At 44.6% G+C, this 25724-nt stretch overlaps 1 protein-coding gene across 3 annotated transcripts in view; it reads left to right on the top strand.

Moving 5' to 3' along the window:
* The window catches only part of CFH (complement factor H), a 712377-nt gene that overhangs the window by 29120 nt on the left and 657533 nt on the right, over positions 1-25724 (top strand). For all 3 annotated transcript variants that reach the window (XM_073582879.1, XM_073582878.1, XM_073582877.1), the window contains exons 2-3: positions 22164-22349; positions 24382-24487. In XM_073582879.1, coding sequence (XP_073438980.1) covers positions 22164-22349; positions 24382-24487 — 292 coding nt within the window. The remainder of the gene's footprint in view (positions 1-22163; positions 22350-24381; positions 24488-25724) is intronic.

Genomic DNA, 25724 nt, shown 5'->3' with positions numbered 1-25724 from the left:
TTCTTCATGAATTATTTTTCAATAGTTCATGATGGTTGCTTTTTATTACATTACTAGCTGAAGAGCCCGGTGCTGCCCGGGCATAGTAACTAACTTCAGTTAGTTATAACAAATTATAATGATTATATCTATATATATATATATATCTGAGTGTAGAGCCCCGCCCACTCCGCATAGCCACATTCACTATGATATCCCACATAATCCCGTCAGCCAGAACTACCGGACTACTACCCCTAATATCCCACAACGTCCCGTCAGCTAGAGCCGCCGGACTACTATCTCTAATATCCCACATCATCCCGTCAGCCAGAGCCACCGGACTACTACCACTAATATCCCACATCATCCCGTCAGAGTCATCGGACTACTATCTCTAATATACCACATCATCCCATCAGAGCCACCAGACTACTACCCCTAATATCCCACATAATCCCATCAGCCAGAGCCACCAAACAACTAACACTAATATCCCACATTATCCTGTCACAGCCGCTGGACTACTACCCCTAATATCCCACATCATCCCGTCAGCCAAAGCCACCGGACTACTACCCCTAATATCCCACATCATCCCGTCAGCCAGAGCCACCGGACTACTACCTCTAATATCCCATATCATCTCATCAGCCAGAGCCATCGGACTACTACCCCTAATATCCCACATCATCCCATCAGCCTGAGGTCAGAACCAGAGCGCTGAGTGGAATGGTTCTAACTTCCATACCAGGGATCCCTTTAAGAGAGGCCTGGTGTCAGAACCAGAGCGCTGAGTGGATTTGCCCTGACTTCCATAACAATGATCCCTTTAATAGAAGCTTGGGGTGAGAATCAGAGCGCTGAGGAATTTACCGTAACTTCCTTACTGGAGGTCCCTTTAAGAGAGGCCTGGGGTCAGTACAAAAGTGCAGAGTGGATTTGCCCTCACTTCCATACTGGGGATCCCTTTAAGAGGGACCTGGGGTCAGAACCAGAGCGCTGAGTGGAATTGCCCTAACTTCCATACCATTAGTTTTTACACTGTTCCTCGTGCGGTATAAGTGATTAGGTGACTTTATTCTTCGGGTCTGTGAGATTACAGCGATAAGAGATTTACATTGGGTTTTTATGTTTGGCTGTTGTCACATACAAAAAGACGCTTTTTGTTGCAAAAAATAGTTATTGAATCACCATATTTTGAGAGCTATAATTTTTACATATTTTGGCTAACAGTCATGTGATAGCTTGTTTTTTGAGGGACGAGTTGACGTTTTCGGGCACATGACATTTTTTGATCGCTTTCTATCCTGATTTTTGGGAGGAACAAAAACCAGCAATTCAGGAATTTTTTGGGGGGGCTTTATGCCGCGCTCCGTGTGTGCTAAAATTGATAAGACAGTTTTATTCTTCGGGTCACTATGATTACAGCGATACCCCATTTATATAATTTTTTTTTATGTTTTGGCGCTTTTACACTTTAAAAACTATTTTATAGACAAAGTAATTATTTTTACTTCGCTTTATTCTGAGAGTTATAAATTTTTTTTTTTTTGCTTATGGAGCTACATGGTTACTTATTTTCTGCAGGACAATATGACGTTTTCAGCGGTACCAGGTTTATTTAAATCTGTCTTTATTATTGCATTTTATTCCACTTTTTGTTTGGTGGTATGATGATAAAGCATTGTTTTTTGCCTTGATTTTTATTTTTTTATGGTGTTTACTAAAAGGATTAGGTTGGGTCATTGCAGACGTGGCAATACCAAATATGTGTACTTCTGTTTATTTTATTATTTTTAGATGAAATATTTATTTATAGATACAATATCTTTTGAGTTTTTTATTTTTTTTTTATATTTTTACAATTATTTAAAACATTTTTTCTTTTACTTTTTATTAACTTTTTTTACTTTGTCCCACTATGGGACTATCATTTTTTGCAGGCTGATCACTTCTACAGCATGGGGATGCAGCAGCATCTCCATGCTGTAGAAACTTTCAGCTCTGGACTTATAGAGAAACTTGTTGATTATGCACTGCGCATGATCAGCATGTTTCCTAGCTCTGGTGACCTGAATGTCATCATGACAACTTGGGGTCACCATTGCAGCGATCGGGACCCCACATCATGCCGTGGGGTCTCTGATCCAAAGGCAAAGGGGCTGACAGCCCTCTTCCAGCTCCCGGAATGCTGTAATCTCGCTCAGTCACAGCATTTCGGGGGTGGCAATCTCCCATGCACATCACCCATGTACGTGGGCAATCATGCAGACGTAATAATCCATCCATGGTCAGATAGACCCAGGTCACAAGGATGGACTATTACATCTAATGTCAGAAAAGGGTTAAGTTTAGAGCACAAAATTGGCTGGAATAGTTAGCAGACACAATGTCAAATTTGCAGAACCCCTGATGTGCCGAAACAATGGAAAGATTCAACAAGTGACCACATTTTTTGGAAGCTTTACTCCTCAGTGAATTTATCTAGAGATATAGTGAGCACTTTCATCCCACAGGTGCATCAAAGAATTTTATAGCGTTGAGCCGTGAACAAAAAAATACATTTTTTCCACAAACATATTCATTTTGCCCCAAATTTTTCATTTTGACAAGGGTAACAGGAGAAAATGGACCATACAATTTGTACTGAGTGAACCGATACCCCATTTGTAGTGGGCTTGGAAGTGAAAGAGCTTCAATTGAACTATGGAACCCAATTTTAGCTGGAATAAGTTGAGGATGCCATGTCACATTTGATGTGCCCCTGAAATGTCAAAACAGCAGAACCCAATAAGTGACCCAATTTCAGAAGCTACAAATTTTGAGGAATTCAGTTAAAGGACTAGTGAGCATTTCTAATCTTCAAGCAATTCACACAGTTGTATAACATTGGGCAGAGTAAATAAAAAAATTACCATTTTTTCCTCTAAAATGTTACTTTGGCCTCAACTTTTCAGTTTTTAAAAGAGATAAAAGGAGAAAATGGACAGCAAAATATGTTACACAATTTCCCTGTCCAATATTTCAAAAGTGGTTGAAAACTACTTTTGAGGCATGGTGCAAAACTCAGAAGGGAAGGAACACCATATTGTAATGCACATTTTGCTAGAATGGTACTGTATGAGGGTGGAATGTCTCATTGGCAGAGCCCCTGGGGTGTCAGAACAGCAGAACCCCCACAAGTGGCCTCATTTTACAAAGTACACCCCTTAATGAATTTATCATTACAGGTGCTTCACAGAATTTAATACCACTGGGTAGGAAAGAAAAAATAATTACATTTTTACAACAACAAAAAATTGTTTTAGATCCAGATCAAACGTTGTTACACAATAAAATGAGTAAAATAGTATCAAAATTTGTCACAATTTCTGCTTTGCGTGGCGATACCCCATATGTGCCTGTGCAGTGCTACTTAGCCAAACGGCATGACTTGGAACAGAAGGAGTGCAAGTTGACTCTTGGAGAACAAATTATCGCAGAATAGTTTATGGGCTTCATAGAGCCTCTAAGTGCTGGAAGAGCAAAATCTCCCCTTAAGTGACCCCATTTTGGAAATTACTCCTCTCTGGGAATTTAACTACAAGTGCAGTAAAAATTTGGTGTTTGCCATAAACAAGCAGCAGTGAATGTTACTGAGTGAAAATTGAAAATTTACCATAGTGGTGCTCAAACATTGTAGTACCATTAGATTGTAGCACCAATACATTGGGCACAGCTTGTATTTCTGGAGACATGCATTCATAAATTAAGCGGGCTCTCATCACTACATGCCAAACATGGATGCTAACTGCCATTTAGGCATAATATAAAGCTCAAAAAGAGAGGAATATTTAGATTTGGGATTTCAGAATTAGCTAAATTTATTTTGGAGGGTGAGGAGTCAATTTGCTCTTCTAGTATCTTTGTGTTACCAGTAATGTGGAAGCCCTCTAAATCTATTCACAGATGACGGTCCTGAGTGGGGGCATGATTCTTTTGTGGATTTAGTTGAAGCCTTTAAAGGAAACATTTTACAAAACATTTTGGATCACATTTACCCTGCGCTCTACGATGACCTGTCAGGAACACCGCACTGAACTTGCTCACTGAGCCAGTGCGCGTGTCCTGAGTAAAACAAACTGTGCTCAAAGATACCTGTGGAGCGGGCAGCAGCAGATAAGATGTGTACTTCAGATCAGCAGGACCTGAAGCACGTGACTGCTGGGGGCGTGGCCAAAACCTCAGAGAGCTAGGAACTGCAGGAAAACTCCTAGCAGGGTAACTGCGGGACAAAATTACCAAGGGGCATAGACTGGGAGGATAGTCAGGACGTAGCCAATGAGTCATACACGGAGATAGCTGCAAGGTACAAGAGAGGCGAGCAGAGAATAGTCAGGTCAAAGGAAATGAGTCATACACATAGAGGGTAGCGCAGTACAGAATCTACAGGCAAACTCAAAATGGGCAACAGAACCGGGTCAGAACCATATAAGCAAGCTATAAGATAACGAATAGGCATACAGGGGTCAACACACTCGGCCAAAGGCAAAAGTATAACCGACAGGGATTGGCATTTCTCAGGGGTTTAAGAAGCTCTCCCTGAACCAAAGAGAGACCACAATAATTAACCCCAGGCATGCAGGTCAAAGACTGCACTGGACTCCAGACATTAACCCCTGACGTGCAGGTCAAAACCTGCACTGGGATCATGACATGACCACTTCAATTTGGGTTTCCATCCAAATCTCCCAATGTTGTGATTCAAAAGAAGTCCCTGAAGAATACATTCACTATAATGAGACAGCAGAGCTAACCTGGACTCCGACTGGCCTCTGATCAGTGGTGTCCTTCTTTTCAGAAGTGCATAAAACTGTGGTTGACCGTGATTTTGCACACACTTGAAAAGACAGACACTGCAGGATTATAGGCAAGATGGCGTCCATGGTGTCTCTATTTGCTTCACTACAGTGAATCTTCCACTGGGGGTTCTGTCTAAAGCATGTATTTCAGAGGTAAACTTTTTACCTCTGGTCACAGCTGTGGGCTCATGCTGTCATCTTACCACCGACAAGAGGCAGTGTTTGCCTGGCTGTCATTCAGATAACAGCATTGCAAACTATGGGTGTTATGACCCCTCATTCAAGTGAATAGGGTCCAAGTCCAGGACTGATCTGGTACCCAAACCAAACTTTTTGTAACTGTTTGGCCGAACCTGCCCGGGATTCGCTCATTACTAAATATGATTACAGCAATGTCACATTTACATCAATAAATAAATGAATTCACACTTTCCCCTGTCCCGGTAATCTGCTGCCTCAGAGTAACCCTTGACTCTGCCCTGTCCTTCAAACCACACATCCAAGCTCTCGCCACTTCCTGTCACCTCCAGCTCAAAGATATTTCCTGAATCCGTTCTTTCCTCAACCCTCACTCTACCAAAATGTTTGAGCATGCCCTAATCATCTCTCGCCTCGACTACTGCAACATCTTCCTCTCTGGCCTATCTTCTAACACTCTTGGCACCCCTCCAGTCCATCCTAAACTCTGCTGCCCGACTAATTAATCTCTCTCCTCGCTACACTCCTGCCTCCCCTCTTTGCAAATCCTTTCACTGGCTCCCAATTTCCCAGCGTATCCAGTTTAAACTGCTAACACTGACCTACAAAGCCAACCATAACCTTTTTCCTCCGTATATTTCAAAACTAATCTCTCAATATCTTCCCTCACGTAATCTCCTCCCAAGACCCACTTCTCTCCTCCACGCTTATTCGCTCCTCACCCGATCGCCTCCAAGTCTACTCCCGAATATCCCCATCCTCTGGAATTCTGTGCCCCAACACGTCTTGTTATCCACCACATTTCTATCCTTCAAATGGACCCTGAAAACCCATCTCTTCCAAAAAAAACTTACAACCTGGAAATGACCACACGGCCACCTCAACATCAGCAGAGCTACTGCAACCCCTGACCTACTATCTCCTTCCACATAATCCTGTAGAACGTAAGCCCGCAAGGGCAGGGTCCTCTTCTCTCTGTACCAGTCTGTCATTGTTAGTTTTGTTTACTGTGATATTTGTATTTTGATATAACCCCATCTCATGTACAGCACCATGGAATTGATAGTGCTATATAAATAAATAATAATAATCATCATTTTTTTATGATTTGGCTCTTATTCTGCCACCAATATACGTAGATGAGATGTGTCTGAGGGATGTGATCACGAATCTCTATATAAACAATGGCAGATAGCGTTACTCGCCAGCCTGTGCTCCCAATCCCTATCAGCTGTGCGTGGTGGTCCGGAAGGATGATGCAGTGATGAATTCAACAGGCTTTATTTACAGTACCTTGATGAGATGAGATGTCAAGGAAGATGAAGGAATGGAGATGAGGTAGGAGTGAGGACTGTAGGGTAGAGCTGTTATAGAAGCACCAGATTAGAGATGATAGGAGCTCCAGGTTGGAGGTAACAAGAGAATCCTTTCTCCAGCTCTGAAGCGCATGTGTGTTACAAGATGGCCCGGAGAACAAAAACAAGAAACAGAACAAAAAAGATAGGAGGAGCTATAGACAGAGAGGTATTATGGGAAAGTACCATAACAAAATATTAAATATTAATATTAAGGAGTACCCTCTTCTCACTAGAAGTGGTTTATAAGAACAAATTGGTATTCCCTTTAGTGATTGTGTTTCCTTCATATGGAGGGATTGTTTGGCGGTCCCTTAGCAGCATTTGATTAGCGCTGATGCATTGTATGGAATGTGTCTATTAGGCAGCGCAATGTTTGTGCGTTATTTAGGGGAAGTGTATCCCTGTGACTGCTGGACTCTTTTAGGTGGTCCATATACGGGCCCAGTACAGCCAGTCTCCACTGCTCCCTCTCCCGGTACTCAGCCGCTAGCTTCTTGATGGTGGCTCAGAGATGGGCCTTACTCGCTTCCTCCTCCTCCCGGGACCTGCTTCTGCCTACTGGGGCTTGCGGTACCACCGTTGGGGGTCCAGTGTCTCCCCCCAGGGACTGGCTTCCCGGTCCCAGACCAGATCTAGCACAACCTGGCCAGCCGCTGCAACTGTGGGGCAACCCCGGGCCTTCTCGGGTGAAGGAGTGTCGGACATACCTGAGCCCTCCCGGCGGTGCGGCCTCTGCTCCGGTGCAGGTGATGAAGGAGCAGGTGCGGGCTCTGGATCCGCAGGGGTCTCAGCGGGGACTGGCGCAGCCGCGTCAGGTCCAAGCGGGAGCTCCGCTTCCACTCCTGGGTCCTCCGGTGACTTCTCCGGGCAGGTGGTGCTCAGCCGCACTGTCAGGGTAGATGTGTAGGTCAGCGCCGTCTGGGGGCAGTCCGGTGTAGCAGCGGGTACCGGTGAACTGGGTACCTCACTGGTGGGCCCCGACTGGGCCCGCTGCTGTCTCAGCCTTTCCAAAGCTTCCTTCCTCAGCTGCAGACGGGTGGTCAGTTCCGTGATCTCATCCTGTAGCTGCCGGCAAATCATGCCAGTTTCAGGGTTGGAGCCATCAGCCATGGCGCCGGGGGTTTGCACTTCCCCGCGCTCCGCAGGCCTCCTTCCCTTGCTTCCCAAAATGGCGTTCTGGCGGTCTTCTTCTTGCTCCGCCCTTCTGCTCGCCACTGACTTCCTCTGCCCCTCCTTCCAGGGGCGGCGTCTTCTTCCAGCGCCTCCATACCAAGCCAGTATACGATCCCCTCGGGGGGTGGGCCATGCATCTGTCACATAGTAATTCAGGCAGGGAAGGCCCAATACTCTTTGCGGCCTTTTCTTAGGACCTCCCATCTCTTCACGCCGTCTTCTCCGCGCCAGCGGCCATTTTTGAGATTCATGTCACAGTCTATTAAATTTGGTCTTTTGCACATTTTCAAAAATTGTAAATCCAAGGCACACAGAACCCGATGGCATCAGGTCTCGTCATCCTGTTCGTGATGCCAAAATTGGGTCACCCCTTGTCCCAGGGCTGTGGGGTACTCTGTACCGGGCCGGTGTCAGGGGGAAGTGTCACAGCAGCAAAGACCCGGTCCGTGGCCCTTTGCGCCCAATGAATTGGCGGGAGATGTAGTTATATTACAGTTTGTAGGAATAGTTTGTGACGCCACCTGTGGTGCTCGGCAAGTGTGATGTTAGGCCGACGCTGCAGGCAGATCCACTGGGACTGATGGTGTGTGCAGCACAGATAGTAAAGCTCCCCACAGGCGGAGCTGTAGTCCCAGGGCAGTGTAGATGAAGTAATGGCGGGGAGGGTGTAGATGATGCAGGTGCAGGTACTCGATGTAGCGGTGCAGAATAACTGGAGGACACCAGGGTGTGCGGTTCCAAAGCTTTACTCACTGTTTGCAGTTCACACAACCGCCTGCCTCCGCACTGTGTTCTCCAGGTCAGGGCTCTAGCCAACCTGCAGGCAAGATAGGATTCTCCTTTCCACACTCTGCTAACATGTACCTTACTGAACGCCTCCTCCAATGCGCCTTTAGGTGCGAAGCACTCCTGTACTTAATTACCCTGGAATGCCTCTCTCAAGGTGTTCCTAGTCTTTACTTGTATGACAGACAGCTGTAGCCTGCTTCGGGGACTCCATTTTCGCGCCCCTGCTCACTATCCAAGTGCTGTTGTGTCCCAAGTCTATGAGGGGAGTAAGGCATTAGCGGCTCACTACTCCTCCGGTGTCTGTTGCTGGACATAAAGATCCGATCAACCTCGGGGACCGGGCCCCGGCCCTTGCGCTCTGGACTGGAAGTGTTATTTCTCTTTCTCAACCTGCTTCCCACCGTCCTTCTATTCTTCGTTCCGATCTGTTCTCTCTTATGGAAGGTTAGGTTATCAATCTTATCAGTCTCTTTCTCTGTCTCTCTCGTGCCAGCAGCCCAGATCACTGGGACCTGCTGCAGCACGTCCCTCAGACATCCATCTTCTCTCCTCTCTCTCCAACTCTGTTCTCCTTACTCACTAATCCTCACTCTTCCCACTCTTTTGTATCATCTTACTCCACCCGCCTCCCAGCACATCTTGTGTTATGAATCAGGGTTCCACGAGGCGTGCTCTGCTACCCCCCAGCCTGTAGCTGTTAGGTGGCCCCACTGATCTATCCTGTGTGTAGAATGCAGGTGTGGAGTGTAGTCAGGAGTTCCCACCTTACCTGGATGGTGTGGCACTGCACCTTAGGAGAAGGTGCAGTACGTCTGTGGCGACTGAAGCCTAAGGGGCGCCAGATAACTCAAGACTGCTCTCCTCACATCCAGTGTGTGAAACTTCTCTTCCTCTGGACCTGACAGATTGTCATAAAAGGAAGGCAGGAAAATCTCCTGTGATCTATGGTAACTTGACGCCACTTTAGGGAGATATGATGGATCTGGCTTGAGTATTATCCTATCCTGGAATATTAGTAGGAAGGGAGGGTCTACAGAGAGGGCCTGGATATCACTAACTCTCCTGGCAGATGCTAAGGCCACTAATAGGGCTACCTTATATGAGATGTTCTTTAGAGAGACTCTAATGGCTCAAAATGGGGCCCAGTTTGGCATCAAGGACCAGATCCCAAGGTGGTAAACGTGGAATGTGGACTGGGTTGCTTCTCTCACATGTTTTAATGAATTGTGACACCCATCTATCTCCTGCTATATAAGAACCATAAAGTGCTCCAAAAGCTGACACCTGAACCTTTAAAATATTGACTGATAGACCCAGCTTTCGTCCTTTCTGAAAAAACTCTAGTATGGCTGTAGTTGGAACTATCTGAGGAGAAGGGTTACGTATAGTAGTCCAGAAACTTCCTCCACACTCTGCCATATAGTTATTGTAGTTGTGGATTCTTTCCTACTCTACAACAATGTGTCGATAAGGTTATTGGAAAAGCCCCTTGATCTTAGTAGCCGCCTCTCAAATTCCATGCCATCAAGTGGAGGCCTTTCACTTGAGGGTGATAGAATGGTCCTTGAGAGAGCAGGTCCTGGTTTGCTTGAAGTATCCAGGGGTAACATACTGACATGGCTCAGAGGCAAGAGAACAAAGATCTTTCCGGCCAGAAGGGAGCTATGAGAATCACTCTTGCTTTCTCCTCCCTTATCTTCCTGATGACTAGCGGGATCAATAACATTAGCAGAAAAGCCTATGCTAGGTCGAATTACCAGGGAAACTGGAGGGAGTCTACCATGTCTGGATGATTTTTTGTGTTTAGGGAGGCAAACCTCTGTACCTGTCTGTTTTCCCTGATAGCAAATAGATCTATTTGTGGGGTCCCCATAATTCTACTGTCCTCCTGAATATGCAACCTTTGAGAGTTCATTCTCCTTGGCGAAGCGTGTGGCAACTGAGAAAGTCGGCCTTTGTATTTTCCTCACCTTTGATGTGAAGAGCCGTCAGGGACAACAAGTTGACTTCTGCTAGGTCTAATATATTCCTTGTCATAGACATTAGACTTTCTGATCGTGTTCTGCCTTGATGATTTAAATATGCATCCACTGTCATATTGTCCAATAGGATTCTTATGTGAGATCCTCAGAGGTGGGGAAGAAAATAATTTAAAGTATAATCAACCGCTTTTAACTCCTTCCAGTTCGAGGAGCGTTCTATCTTGACAGTGTCCCAGAGGCCCTGAGCTAGATTATCCCCCAAGTGGGCACCAAACTCATCTGGACCACCATTAGTGGTAATTATCTTGGAGGGTTTTATTGTCCATGGCACTCCCCTGGACAGATTATCTTTATTTAACCACCAAGATAAGGAATCTAGCACCTCCTCAGAGATGGTGATACTTCTATCTAGACGGCTTTGACATTAGCGCTGTGTATATAGAACCTCATGTTGTAAGGTTCTGGTATGGTATTGAGCCCACTGAACTGCTGGAATGCAGGAGGTGAGGGACCCTGGGAGGGACATGGCTTTCCTCAGTGACATGTGAGGCCTGTTCCTTGTCGACCTGTCTTTTGAAATTATAGTCAATTTCTTGCATTCTGGGAGGAGACACCTCTGACTTACGGAGTCCAGGTGTAATCCCAGGAAGGACTGGAGGGTTTCTGGAACCAGCCTGGATTTTTTGAAATTGAGAATCCATCTTAAAGCCTGTAAAGATGAAATGGTGTTAGACAGGTGTTATTTACATTGGGAGGCAGATTTTCCTGTCACTAGAAAATCATCTAGGTAGGGCACAATTTTTGTATCTTGTTGACACAGATAAGCCATCACCTCCAGCATTACTTTCATGAATACTCGAGGAGCCATTGAAAGGCCAAACGTCATTGCCGCAAATTGCAAATGACGGACTTGACCAGCCAGGTTGACTGCCACCCTGAGATACTGTTGATGTTTGGCATGTATGGGAAGATGGTAGTAGCCCGGCCATGAGACATCTGGGAATTAAAAGTTTGATGGTAGATTGATTCCATCGTAAAGGTTTGTTCATACAAAAAGGTATTCAACTTCCTAAGATTTATTATGGTACTGAATGAACCATCAGGCTTGGAGACCAGGAATAAAGGGAAATAGAATCCCCTACCTTCCTTATCCCTAGGTACTTCTACCAGGACATTTTTTGCCAGAAGAGTGACAATTTCTAATTGGAGTGCCTCCTGTTGTTTCGGTGCTCTAAGGGATGTCGTTATGAATGTATCTTGTGGAATCCGAAAAAACTCCAATCTTAACCCAAACTTTACTAGATAAAGGATCCACTGACTTGATGTTATATGTTCCCAGTTTTGGTGGAAAAATTTAAGCCTACCACCTTCTGGGGGGCCTGTACTATCGATATCTATTACGTTTTGTCGTAGAAGACCCACTGAACAAGGCACCTCTTTGCTTTGTTTCTTTTGATTCCCAGCAGTATTTTTGCGGTTTATATGACTTCCTCCTATTAAATGGTCGTCTTCTAAATGCCCTCCTGTAAGAAGGAAGAGACTGATTAGGGAAACCCTTCCTTCTCTCTCCTGCCTTGGTGAGTAAATTATCCAGTATTTTTCCGAACAGGAACTCACCCTGGCACGGGATTGCACAAAGTTTAGATTTAGACTGTGCATCCCTCTTCCAGTCCTTTAGCCAGAAGGCTCGTGGAGCTGCGTTAACCAGGCTGGCCGACCTAGCCGCCAGGTGCAGGGTGTCTGCTGATGCATCTGCTAAGAATGCCACAGCCCCTCTGATCAATGGGATTGTATGTAAGACTTTTTCTCTCGCTACTTTCCCCTTGATCTGTTGCACCAGCAGATCTATCCGGACCAATAATCACCTCGCAGTGCATGTGCTGGAGATGGCGGGTCTAAAGGCTCCGGTGTTAGCCTCCCAAGACCTTTTGAGCAAAGCTTCGGTCGTGCAGTCCAGTGGATCCGACAAGACCTGTGCATCCTCCACTGGTAGGACCGACTGTTTTGAGGTGGATGCCACAGCCACATCTACCTTCGGAACTTTGGACCATGTGGCCAGTTCCTCGTCACTAAAGGGATAACGTCTTTTAGAGGAGGTTGGGAGAAATCCTTGCTGCATTTGTCTGTCCCATTCCTTTTTAACAAGGCCCTTAATGGCGGAGATTATAGGAAAAGTTCTGCGTTTTTTTCTGTGCCAGCTTGGCAAACATTATATCCTGTGTGGACCTGGACTCTTTCGTGTCTGGGCACCCCATCATATTTCTAACGGATTTTACGAGGTTATCTATGCTGTCAAGGGGGAAGCAAGTTCGGTCCTCATCCTCTGATGAATTTGATGATGATTCAGAGGATCCCGAAGATCAGATTAAGACCTCTGCCGATCCTGAACTAGAGACTGGGGAAGGGGCCCTGCTCCCCTGCTTCTTTGAAACAATGGTCCCCAGAGCCTGAATCTCCTGTCTAATCAAGGCTCTGACTTCTGTGGCCACTACATCAGCCTCTTCTTGTAAGGTTTGACCAATGCACCCTGGACATAACCTCTTAAGGTATGAGTCTGGAAGTGGGTGCGCACACAGTGCACATTCTCTGTGTTTTGATTTATGGGTTTTCTTAGCCTATGAAGGAGAGGTATAGAAAAGGAAGGAATCTTCTTAATAGGTAGAGCCTTCTTTACACTCACCCAGTGAAGCCGCGCGACATCGGTTCTGGAGGCGGAGACGTCATATGGGCTGTAGGTAGTTCCACTTCTCTACCTCGTTGCCCTGTGCCTGTGGAAGCTTCCTCTCTGGAGCATCCACTTTTCTTGGTGCTGCCGCTTCTGGTGCTGCTGCTGTGACTGCTTTTAGCACTCTTTGTGCTGCCTCTTTTGCTAGTGCTGCTGCTCTGCTCCACCACCAGTGGGTGCACATCTTGCGCCGGGCATGACATAATGAACACACTGGCTCTGTGTGCTGTCGGCTTTTTTGAATGTGACGCCGCCATACCACCACACTGGGACTCCCCTGGAAGTGCTCCGGCTATTTCCGGGTCAAACACGCCGGGCCTCCGATACTGCACCTGCGTGGCCGCACGGCACTGAGAATCATGCCGCCGCCGCTGACCCTGCAGTGATTCTCCCTGTCGGAGCCCCCGGTCATGTCCTCAGGAGTCCAGGCCACCTTGCTCACCCGGAACCTCCCTGTATTACGCTCAGACGAGGGGGTAGGCTGCATGCAGTGGCTCCCCCACCACTACTTCTGATGCCGCAGCCCCTGCTATTCTCACAGAAAAAACACAGGCGGCTGCACTGGCTCAGAAATCATCTTCTATGCATGTATTCCAGGGTTTCCTATAGGAACAGGAATCCAACTGAGGGGGAGAGGGGGACCGCCCCTTTTATTTCTCTAGGTTTCCTGTTCCTATGGGTGAATCCCTCTCTCATGTGGGTGCTGTCGTGGCAAAGGGTAAAAAAGTCATATTTTTTTCCACAAAAATGATATTTTTGCCCCCAATTTTTTATTTTCCCAAGGGTAACAGAAAAAATTGGATCCCAAATGTTGGTGTCCATTTTGTCCTGAGTAGGCTGATACCCCATATGTGGGGGTAAACCACTGTTTGGGCGCATGACAGAGCTTGGAAGGGAAGGAGCATCGTTTGACTTTTTCAACACAGAATTGGCTGGAATTGAGATCAGACGCCATGTTGCGTTTGGAGAGCCCCTGATGTGCCTAAACAGTGGAAGCCCCCAATTCTAACTCTAACACTAACCCCAGCACACCACTAACCCTTATTTCAGCCCTAACCCTAGCCCTAACCATAATGGGAAAATGGAAATAAATACATTTTCTTTTAATTTTAGTATTTTTCCCTAACTAAGGGGGTGATAACGGGGGGTTTGATTTACTATTTATGGCGGGTTTTTATGTTTGGCAGCTGTCACACCCTAAAAGACGCTTTTTATTGTAAAAATAGTTTTTGCATCACCACATATTGAGAGCTATAATTTTTCCATATTTTGACCTACAGAGTCATGTGAGGTCTTATTTTTTGTGGGACGAGTTGACGTTTTTATTGGTATCAATTTCGTGCAACTGACATTTTTTGATTGCTTTTTATTCCAATTTTTGGGGCGCAGAATGAACATAAACCAGCATTTCATGAATTTCTTTTGGGGGGATGGGCGTTTACACCGTTCCACATGTGGTAAAATTCATAAAGCAGTTTTTTTCTTTGAGTCAGTACAATTACAGCATTTCCTCATTTATATAATTTTTTTATGTTTAGGGGATTTTATACAATAAAACAATTTTATATAAAAAATAATTATTTTTGCATCGCTTTATTCAGCAAGCTATAACTTTTTTATTTTCTTGCTGATGACACTGTATGGCAGCTCATTTTTTGCGGGACAAGATGATATTTTCAGCAATACCATGTCGACCCTTTAATGAGCCTTGTTACATGACATGGCTTGGCTTTTATCCTAAGTTATGTAACAAGGCCCGTTAAAGGGTCGACATTGACTTTTAGGATTGCTACTTCCAATAGGTGGCGCTAGAGTTCTAGTCCTCTTCCTCTCTGAAGAGACAATTTGCATAATTAGCTACATTTACTAATATGTGTTTTAATGCAGCGCTTTCTGTGTCACCTGGTGCATATGCAATTGATTTTGTATTGACTTTGATAGGTATTCCTTTTCTATTTATTGTGACTGTTTATTCAGATATGTATCCTATGAGTAAGGGTGCAGTAACGCACCTGAAATGCGTCAGGCTTTTCATCTTTTAATTATGGCCTCATATGCCTGAATAAAGTTTTTTCATTCTATCTATACCTTTTGGAAGTGCATTGAGCAGCATGGTGGTGTGCTGGTAAAAGGGGGAAAAAACAACAAAAAAAAAAAAACTCTTTTAAATCTTCTGCCTGAGCGAGTGTGTACGAGCTGAGTGTGACCTGAGCGTAAGTGCGAACTGTGGTAAGTGTGTGACTTGAGATTCAGTGACTTTGGATTCAGGGAGTTTCCAAGGGAGGCCTTACTGAATTGCTGTTAAATTATATTAATACATTTTTTTTTTTTAACTTATTTTTACTTATCTTATTGTCTGGTGCAATCCCCATTAGGATGTGCTCCACTATTGCCAATGCCATCCAGTGCACGTCTTGCCGCATGTATGAAATCCTTGAACAGCCGGTCGAGGGTGCATACTGCTGTGCAAGATGTGAGCACGTTGTGCATTTGGAAGCCCAGATAATGGATCTAAATGTGCAGCTGGCAACACTGAGATCCATAGACAATATGGAAAGGAGTCTTCTGCTCACTGAGCAGACGCTCAATGGGATAGATGAGGGGGGGATGCTAGGTTGGAGCTGCAGGACAGTGAAGCAGCTAGCTGGGTGACAGTTAGAAGGTGGGGTAGAGGGAAGAGCACCAGGGAGGCTAGTCCTGATCTGGCACACCCCAATAAGTTTGCTAAGTTGGCAGATGAGGGGAGTGTTAGTGCAGGAGTAGCACTGCTGCAGCAAGGCATGTCCTCTGAAAGCCGGAGGAGTGTCTGCTCCAGTAAGGGGGGAAATAGGAGAGCAGGGCAGGCCAGACAGGTTCTGGTAGTGGGAGACTCAATTATTAGAGGAACAGATAGGGCAATCTGTCACAAAGACAGGGATCGTCGAACGGTGTGCTGCCTACCTGGCGCTCGAGTCCGACACATCGCTGATCGGGTTGACAGATTACTGGGAGGGGCTGGTGAGGATCCAGCGGTCATGGTGCACATTGGCACAAATGACAAAGTTAGAGGTAGGTGGAAGGTCCTTAAAGATGATTTCAGGGAATTAGGCTGTAAGCTTAAAGCTAGGACCTAAAAGGTGGTATTTTCGGAAATACTTCCTGTACCACGTGCCACGCCAGAGAGGCAACGGGAGATTAGGGAGGTTAATAAGTGGCTCAGGAATTGGTGTAGAAAGGAGGGGTTTGGGTTCCTGCAGAACTGGGCTGACTTCTCAGTTGGCTACAGGTTCTACGCTAGGGATGGGCTGCACCTCAATGGGGAGGGTGCAGCTGTGCTGGGGGAGAAAATGGCTAGAAGGTTGGAGGAGTGTTTAAACTAGGGACTGGGGGGAGGGTATTCCTTTTATAGGAGGGGAAGACAGTGCAGATAGAGACCTGGGCACAAATAATGACATTGGGGGTGGGGGTGGCATGGGGGGTGGGGTTAGAACAGTTAATAATTTAAGAAAGAATAGAGGTACAGAGAGATACATAAAGTGCATGTATACTAATGCCAGAAGCCTCGCCAGCAAGATGGAGGAAATGGAGTTAATGTTGTTGGAGCATAATTATGACATGGTGGGGATATCTGAGACATGGCTGGACGAGAACCATGACTGGGCGGTTAATTTACAGGGCTATAGTCTGTTCAGAAATGACCGAACAAATAAGCGAGGGGGAGGTGTGTGTTTATATGTAAAATCATCCTTAAAACCCATCCTTCGTGATAATATATTTGAATCTAATGAAAATGTAGAGTCCCTGTGGGTAGAGATAAGGGGAGGGGGGAAAAATAATAAATTACTGATAGGGGTTTGTTATAAGTCTCCAAAAATAATGGAAGCAACAGAGAATATCCTCATAAAGCAAATAGATGAAGCTGCAACTCAAGGAGAAGTCATTATTATGGGGGACTTCAACTACCCTGAAATACATTGGGGAACCGAAACCTGCAGTTCCAGCAAAGGTAATAGGTTTTTGACTACTATGAGAGACGATTACCTTTCACAACTGGTTCAGGACCCAACAAGAGGGGGGGCACTGCTAGACCTAATATTAACCAACAGGCCAGACCGCATATCAAATGTAAGGGTTGAGGGTCACTTGGGTAATAGTGATCACAAATTAATAAGTTTTCATGTATCCTTTAATAAGATGTGTAGTAGAGGGGTAACAAGGACACTAAACTTCAGAGCTGTAAGGGGCGCAATAAGAGATAAAAATAAAGCATTTAGAGAATTAAAGCAAGTAGGTAGTGATGAGGCATTAAATAAATACAGAAAATTAAATAAATTCTGTAAAAAGCAAATCAAGACAGCAAAGATTGAGACAGAGAGACTCATTGCCAGAGAAAGTAAAAATAATCCCAAAATATTCTTTAACTACATAAATAGCAAGAAGCTAAAAAATGATAGTGTTGGTCCCCTTAAAAATAGTCTGGGTGAAATGGTGGATGAGGATGAGGAAAAAGCCAATATGCTTAATGACTTTTTTTCAACAGTATTTACACAAGAAAATCCCATGACGGATAACATGATCAGGGATAAAAATTCTCCGTTAAATGTCACCTGCTTAATCCAGCAGGAAGTACGGCGGCGTCTAAAAATCACTAAAATTGACAAATCCCCGGGCCAGGATTGGATACACCCCCGAGTACTGCAGGAATTAAGCACAGTCATAGATAGACCATTATTTTTAATCTTTAAAGATTCCATAATAACAGGGTCTGTACCACAGGACTGGCGCATAGAAAATGTGGTGCCAATATTCAAAAAGGGGACAAAAACTGAACTGGGAAATTATAGGCCAGTAAGTTTAACCTCAACTGTGGGTAAAATCCTGGAGGGTTTACTAAGAGATACTATACTGGAGTATCTAGAGAAGAATAACCTTATGACCCAATATCAACATGGGTTTACAAGGGACCGTTCCTGTCAGACTAATCTGATAAGCTTTTATGAAGAGGTAAGTTCCGGTCTGGACAAAGGGAATGCAGTGGACGTGGTGTACATGGACTTTTGGACTTTTCAAAAGCTTTTGATACGGTGCCACACAAAAGGTTGATACATAAAATGAGAACAATGGGGATAGGGGAAAATTTGTGTAGGTGGGTTAAGAGCTGGCTCAGGGATAGGAAACAAAGAGTGGTTATTAATGGAGCACACTCGGACTGGGTCACAGTTAGCAGTGGGGTACCACAGGGGTCAGTTTTGGGCCCGCTTCTTTTTAACATATTTATTAATGACCTTGTAGGGGGCATAGAGAGTAGAATTTCAATATTTGCAGATGACACTAAACTCTGCAGGGTAATCAATACAGAGGAGGACAATTTTATATTACAGGAGGATTTATGTAAACTAGAAGCTTGGGCTGATAAATGGCAAATGAGCTTTAATGGGGATAAATGTAAGGTCATGCACTTGGGTAGAACAAACAAGATGTATAATTATGTGCTTAATTGTAAAACACTGGGCAAAACAGTCACTGAAAAAGACCTGGGTGTATGGGTGGACGACAAACTCACATTTAGCGGCCAGTGTCAGGCAGCTGCTGCAAAGGCAAATAAAATAATGGGATGCATTAAAAGAGGCATAAATGCTCATGAGGAGAACATAATTTTACCTCTATATAAGTCACTAGTGCGACCACACTTAGAATACTGTGTACAGTTCTGGTCTCCGGTGTATAAGAAAGACATAGCTGAACTGGAGCGGGTGCAGAGAAGAGCGACCAAGGTTATTAGGGAACTAGGGGGTCTGCAATACCAAGACAGGTTATTACACTTGGGGTTATTTAGTTTGGAGAATCGAAGGCTTAGGGGTGATCTTATTACAATGTATAAACATATGCGGGGACAATACCAAGACCTTTCTAATGATCTTTTTACTCTTAGACCTGTGACGGGGACAAGGGGGCATCCTCTACGTCTGGAGGAAAGGTTTAAGCATACTCACAGACGCGGAATCTTTACTGTAAGAGCAGTGAGACTATGGAACTCTCTGCCATATGATGTTGTAATGAGTGATTCCCTACTAAAATTTAAGAAGGGACTGGATGCCTTTCTTGAAAGGTATAATATTACAGGGTATATACACTAGTTTCCTTAATATTGCGTTGATCCAGGGAGCTAGTCTGATTGCCATATGTGGAGTCGGGAAGGAATTTTTTTCCCCAATGTGAAGCTTACTGTTTGCCACATGGGTTTTTTTTGCCTTCCTCTGGATCAACATGTTAGGGCAAGTTAGGATAGGATATGGGTTGAACTAGATGGACTTAAAGTCTCCCTTCAACCTTAATAACTATGTTACTATGTTACTATGTTGTGTTAGGAACGGATGAACGCACTAAGTAAAAATAAATAATAAAGTGCGTCCGCCGCTCGGGGGTCCACCATGCAGTAGATGTTACACCACTGCTAGGTAATGACAGACGAGCAAAATGGTGGTATAATGCACACGGGTTAGACTTCACCTGAAGTGCGCAAAGGGGGCTCTGTTCACACACAGAGGCGCCGCAACATAAACATACGAAAACGCTGAGCCTGTTAGTGTCACAAACCACAGGGAAATGCACACACGGTATCTGGTCACAGGAGCAGGACCCAAGGCAGAGGAGTTGCGTCCGTCTAGACCTAGCATGTGTGCGGCATCGCTACTGCGGATGCCAAGGAGGGCTGCAACTGCAGCGCGGCGTAGGGCACGGCCGCTAGTCGACAAAGCTAGGAAGCAGGAGCAATGTCGGACGCTAGAGTAGAGGTGCGGTGTGCACAGTGGCCTAAGGCTTGCCACTGACTGGCGCTGACTGCTGCACTAATTCCCTATCCACATGCGTAATATCAAAAGGGAAGGGGTTTCAAATGAGTCAGTCACCAGAGTCCTCCATCAACATTCACACATTAGCTTGAAAAGTCTATACTAGCGCATGGCCGAACGGTCATGCGCGCTTTTTATAGCCGTGCGGGACCTTCCAGATCTCCGAGATGGACCAATGAGATCTGGGCACATGACTCCTGATCTCCAATGGGAGATTGCCTCATGAGCATGCCCAGTAGGAGCACAGAGGAACTTAGTCTCTGGAGCGGTCTGCTGCAAAGTAATTTTCTCTTCAGTAGATAGACAGCAGGAGACCGCAGAATGTGAGGCTCTGGATTCCTGCAGAGCAGATGCAGAACCCAGATGCCTAACATTACCCCCTACTAGGGCCCCCTCCCCTCTGAGCCTTCCAATCCACCACCTTGTGCCCATCAGAGGCATAGGTCTCAGACTCGTCCGAAGGCGAGTCTGATGTCCCAGGAGATGACACAGAAAACCGGGACTCGTGGAAGGTATCAGAGGTTGCAAGATCGCCAGGTTTAAGAAGGGACACGTGGGAGAAAACGGGAGCGGCAAAACCGTCCGGAACATAGGTTGAAGTGGAACGCCACGGTGTGTCAGCAGACGTTTCCACTCTCTGTTTAAGGAGGCTATCCCGGGCACATGAGGCGCATGTCTGAATATATTTTTTAATGTCCCGAGCCCTGTGCGGTCACCAATATGACCCTGCCAGGAGTTTTGTGGTCTGTATGTAGCCACAGTGACCACCCGCCCTGGATGCATGTGCCCACGCGAGAACCTTCGGCCGAAGGCGAGGGGGGACAAAGATCTTGCCCGGCGGCACAGAGTTTGGCCATTGCGGGGCCCCGTTATCCTGGGGAACAAAGTGCTGACAGTGGTAGCCGCAAGTGGAGCTTAGTGCCGGACGCGCCTTGAGACTGGCGCAAGACACCTCCATGGGCTATGCGAGTGAACACTCTGGCTCGGGTGATTCCAGAGGTTCAAAGAAGTTGGGAGCCGGAGTAACCCTCCGTCTGGATTGAGCACGCTCCAGCCCGCGCTCCAAGAAACGGAGATCAATACGGGTGGCAATGGCAATCAGCTCCTCCAGTCTTCCAGGAGCCTCTCTGGTAGACAGAGCATCCTTTACATGCTCAGCTAAACCTCTCCAAAACACAGGGATGAGGGCTCTATCAGACCACTCCAGCTCGGAAGCCAGTGTCCGAAAACGAACGGCATACTGCCTGACCAAGAGGCATCCCTGAGTTAATGCAAGGAGCTAAAGAGAGGTATCGTGCGTGACCCATGGTCCCAGGAAAACCTGCTTGATAGATGTTAAGAACTGAGCAGCGGTCCGAACCTCAGGGTCACCACGCTCCCACAGTGGCGTGGCCCACTCCAACGCCCTGCCCGACAGAAGGGAAATAATAAACCCCACCTTAGCCCGTTCTGTAGGGAATCGCGCAGCCAGTAACTCCAGCTGGATAGAGCACTGGCTCACGAAACCCCTAAAGGAGATGCAATCGCTAGAAAATTTATCGGGTATACATCCGTCACCATTCACACTTGAAAAGTCTATACTAGCTCATGGTCGACCTTCCAGATCTCCGAGATGGACCAATGAGATCTGGAGCAGGACCTGGGCATATGACTCCCGATCTCCAATGGGAGATCGCCTCGTGAGCATGCCCAGTATGAGCACACAGGAACTTGGTCTCTGGAGCGGTCTGCTGCAAAGTAATCTTCTCTGCAGTAGATAGACAGCAGGAGACCGCAGAATGTGAGGCTCTGGATTCCTGCAGAGCAGACGCTGAACCCAGATGCCTAACAACTTGGTGTGTCGCCACCTTCCCACTTTTTTTTCTATGGTATGCTGTGCTTCCAACAGGGAAAGTCACCGACCTGCTTCTGATTTGGCTCAACCCTATGGGTTTCATTCTGGATCCGTGAAGTTCCCAGTCCTCCCTCTCCTACACTCCTCACATCTCTAGTTGATGTGGCCTCACTTTTACATTTAAGCATTTGGCAACTGTTGCAGTCTCAATTGTAACTGCATTTATCCAAATTTAGATACCTTATTCAGTTTTGGCCTAAAAAGATAGCTCAAATAAAATTGCTGAATTTATAGCATATAAATCATTTATTATTAGTGCATATTTTCAGTGTGATTTAAGTTTACTCATGCATTTTCAGTATGTTCTAGTTGTCCACCTATGCATGTAGTGTAGCAATAAGTGGGTTAGTAATGATGATCACTCAACTTCATTTTTTTTACTTGCATTTAGGTTCATGCAAGAGGCCAGAAAGAATGGTGGAGGCAGAATTAGTAGGTGACTGGGAAAATGAGAGTTATCCTGGAGGAACACAAGCAGTTTATCAGTGCCGACCTGGATATGTTCGTCAAGGAACAATCAAGAAGGCTTGTATAAGTGGTGAATGGCAATATTTTGGTAGAAAAGGTGAATGCAAAAGTAAGTATTGCAGTGTAACTTATCTAAAACAATTTACAGTCTATACAAATGTATAATAGAAATGTATCACCTCTTTATCAAGATTATCTTTATCAAAAGCATATTTTCAGTGCAGGTTTTTCATCTCATTGCATAGTACCAAAAATTTGAAACATATTTTTAGTGAAATATTTTAATATGGAAAAAATTAACTGTGGCCCTGATTCAACATTGCCCTTGAACCTGTTTTTTGTCTAGTCCTGTGTGCTTTACGCCTTGTTTTTGTTTGCACTCAATTCATTTTTATATTTCTGCTTTTTTAAGTCTATTTTATGTGTTCGTCCCTTTCAATTTTTTTATTTTGCCTTGTGGCGGTGCCTACAAGTTCCATGTGTTTTTCCTTGGTTGATTAATTGCGACTTTATTAAAAGTTGCAAACTTTGGCAGCACTGTACTTCAGTCCCCTCCTGTTGTAATTTTTGATTATGCTGACATTTTGGAGCAATTTTATGACTTTTGGGTCCAACAGTGCCAAAATTTGCCATAACAGCTCAAGACAGGAAGAAAGCCCATTTTTTACTTTTTGACAAATTCCTAAATCCCATTTGTCATTTTGATGAATTTGGCACCAAAAACGGCAAAAAATACAAGACAAAAAGGAAAGTGACTAAAAAAATAACAGAAATAGCAAATTGGGGCCATATTATTGTAAAAATGATATCAAGCTGAAAAATATGTAACAACCCTGATGCAAATCCTTTCAAAGCCCAAACTCATTTCACATAGTATATATCAAAATATGAGAGAGTAACAGACACACACAAAAATTCAATTTCAAGGGTCCAAACTTATATCTAGCAGTTTATCATCCATTTAAAGCTTCATTTAAAGAAAAAGTGTAAAACATTTTAAATAAACATTATTGCAAATGTAGTTAAATGATCGTAAGTAAAAAAATGCAGAACAGGTGTTTTTATTCTCCTCTGGACAATGTATAATTTTAATAGGGTCTTTGACAATAGTGTGTTCCCGTGCTGGAACCTCCAGCAATCAATTATGATCAGTGGAGAAACAAGGCAGTAAGTGTTTAGTTCAGGTTTTCTTCACACTGGCCAGTTTGTCAGAGAAAGCATACCAACCATCTTCTCTGACCTTCTTACAGACCTCAAAGATAGTTGGTGAAATTTGTTCCAAACAACAGATTTTTCTGGGAGCTTTTATGGACATTTCACAAATATTCAGGTATTAGGAGTTATGCATTTAAGTACAGATCCAGCGCATAGTTATTTCTTCTGCATTAAATAGAAGCCATGACATTAATGTGTACAAAACCTTATTCGTTAAGTATAAGCACAGTATACAATACATAAGAATTCAATACAATGTACAATACATGTGTATTCAACTGAAGAGGCAAAATAGGATATAATAATAATAATTAACACAGAATCCTAGACAATAAAATCAGAGTAAGGCCGGGATCACACATATATCACACATGCGAGAAACACGGCCGAGTCTCACATGTTAGTACCCGGCACTGCTGCTGGCACTCATGAGTGGTGTGCGGCTCCATGTATTGCTATGCGGCCGCACGCTCCGATCCGAGTGCTGGCGGCAGTGCCGAGTATTAACATGCGAGACTCGGCCGTGTTTCTAGCATGTGTGATCCCGGCCTAACAGTGAGAGATCCCAAAGCTAAATACTATTGCTATTCATCAAAGTGTAATTACACCGGATAAAAGAAAGTAAAGCATTTTTGCCTCTGTAAACTGATGGTGTATCATGTGGTCCTTTTTAGGCATTTAAGTGTATTTGAAGAATTTTTTATGACAATTTTGGAGTAGATCTGTGAGAGCATATTCCTACGAGTATATATTTCCTGCTGTTTGGTATAAAGTTGGATTTCCCCACTTTAAGTACGGTAAATGGGAACTGTGTAGCAACTTTGAACACCTATAAAAATGTAACAACCAATAAATGATCTTAATATGATACATTTTGATTACAATATTGAATATTGTGCATTAAAATTATTCTATTTTATATACAGAAAAGCCATGTGGGCACCCAGGTGATATACCATTTGGATCATTTGAGTTGAGAAATGAGGAGGAATTTGTTTTTGGAGCTATTGTTGAATACGCTTGTGATGAAGGGTGAGTTAAGTCCAAGTTAACCACTTACCACTTGTTTCAAAGGGAATCTGTCATTAATTTTGACTTCTCTAAACCATTCATATGAACATGTAGCCCAGCAAAACATGATGTAATTGATTAAAAAAAATGTCAAAAACAGTAAAAACTCAGTACTCCCACCTAGATGTGTTTACCACTGCTGCAACAAGCAACAAGGGATCTGTCGAACCTATGCTAATAGGGATACAGGAATTAATAAAAAGAAATTACAATGTGCACTGTGGTCCCACCTGTATAACTATAAAATACTATAAAACTGAGTATACAAGTCAATAAAATTCCTAGTTGCTACCTGATAATATAGAGCTCCAGTTGTGCAAAAGTTAAATGAATACATCGGTACTGAAGAGTGTCTCAACTGGTTTTCCTGATGAAGATTTGTGTTGTCAGTTCAAATGAATGTGAGTGAGTGAATTATGGATGAGGCTAAAAGAACATGCTAATAACATCAAAAAAGGTTTTATGGAGCCTCCCTTCTACAGCCATGCAAGGAGGTTCATATTTATTGTAATTAACTCTCCTTCAGCCATGACTTCTTCTTTCAGTTTATCTTAACCTTCTGGCTCTTACTGAAACCTGGATCCAGCAGTCAGACACCACCACTGCTGCTGTTCTTTCATATGGTTGACTACACTACTCCCATACCCCAAGATCGGACAACAGAGCAGGTGGAGGAGTTGATTTGCGCCTATCACCCAAATGTACCTTTCAGGCTATCCCTCAAGTACACTCACTTGTCTTCCCTTCTTTCGAGGTCCATGCTGTCAGATTCTACATCCCCTTCTCCATGCGAGTGGCGGTGGTGTATCGTCCTCCGTGCCCCTGCCATCAGTTTCTGGAACAATTTGCCACCTGGCTTCCACACTATCTCTCCTGTGACATCCCCACCCTCATCATGGGAGACTTTAACATTTCCATTGTTCTTCCCCTCTCACCATCTGTTTCTCACCTTTTATCTCTAACTTCCTCTTCCCGCCTCTCACAGCATACTAACCCCCCATGCATGAAGATGTAAACTCCCTCGACTTCTCCTGGCTTTGCTCAGTGGATGATTTCACAAACTCCCCTCTCCCACTCTCTGATCACAACCTTCTATCAGTCTCTATCAAGAACTGCCATCCCACCCAAGTCACCCCCACTTTCCACACTTTAAGAAACATACAGGCCATTAACACCCAGAAACTTATGAAGAACTTGC

This window comes from Dendrobates tinctorius, unplaced genomic scaffold (assembly GCF_039654945.1).
Source record: "Dendrobates tinctorius isolate UK_male_01 unplaced genomic scaffold, ASM3965494v1 ptg000074l, whole genome shotgun sequence".
NCBI classification, from domain to species: Eukaryota; Metazoa; Chordata; class Amphibia; order Anura; family Dendrobatidae; genus Dendrobates; species Dendrobates tinctorius.
This window is presented reverse-complemented; position numbering and strand designations above follow the sequence as displayed.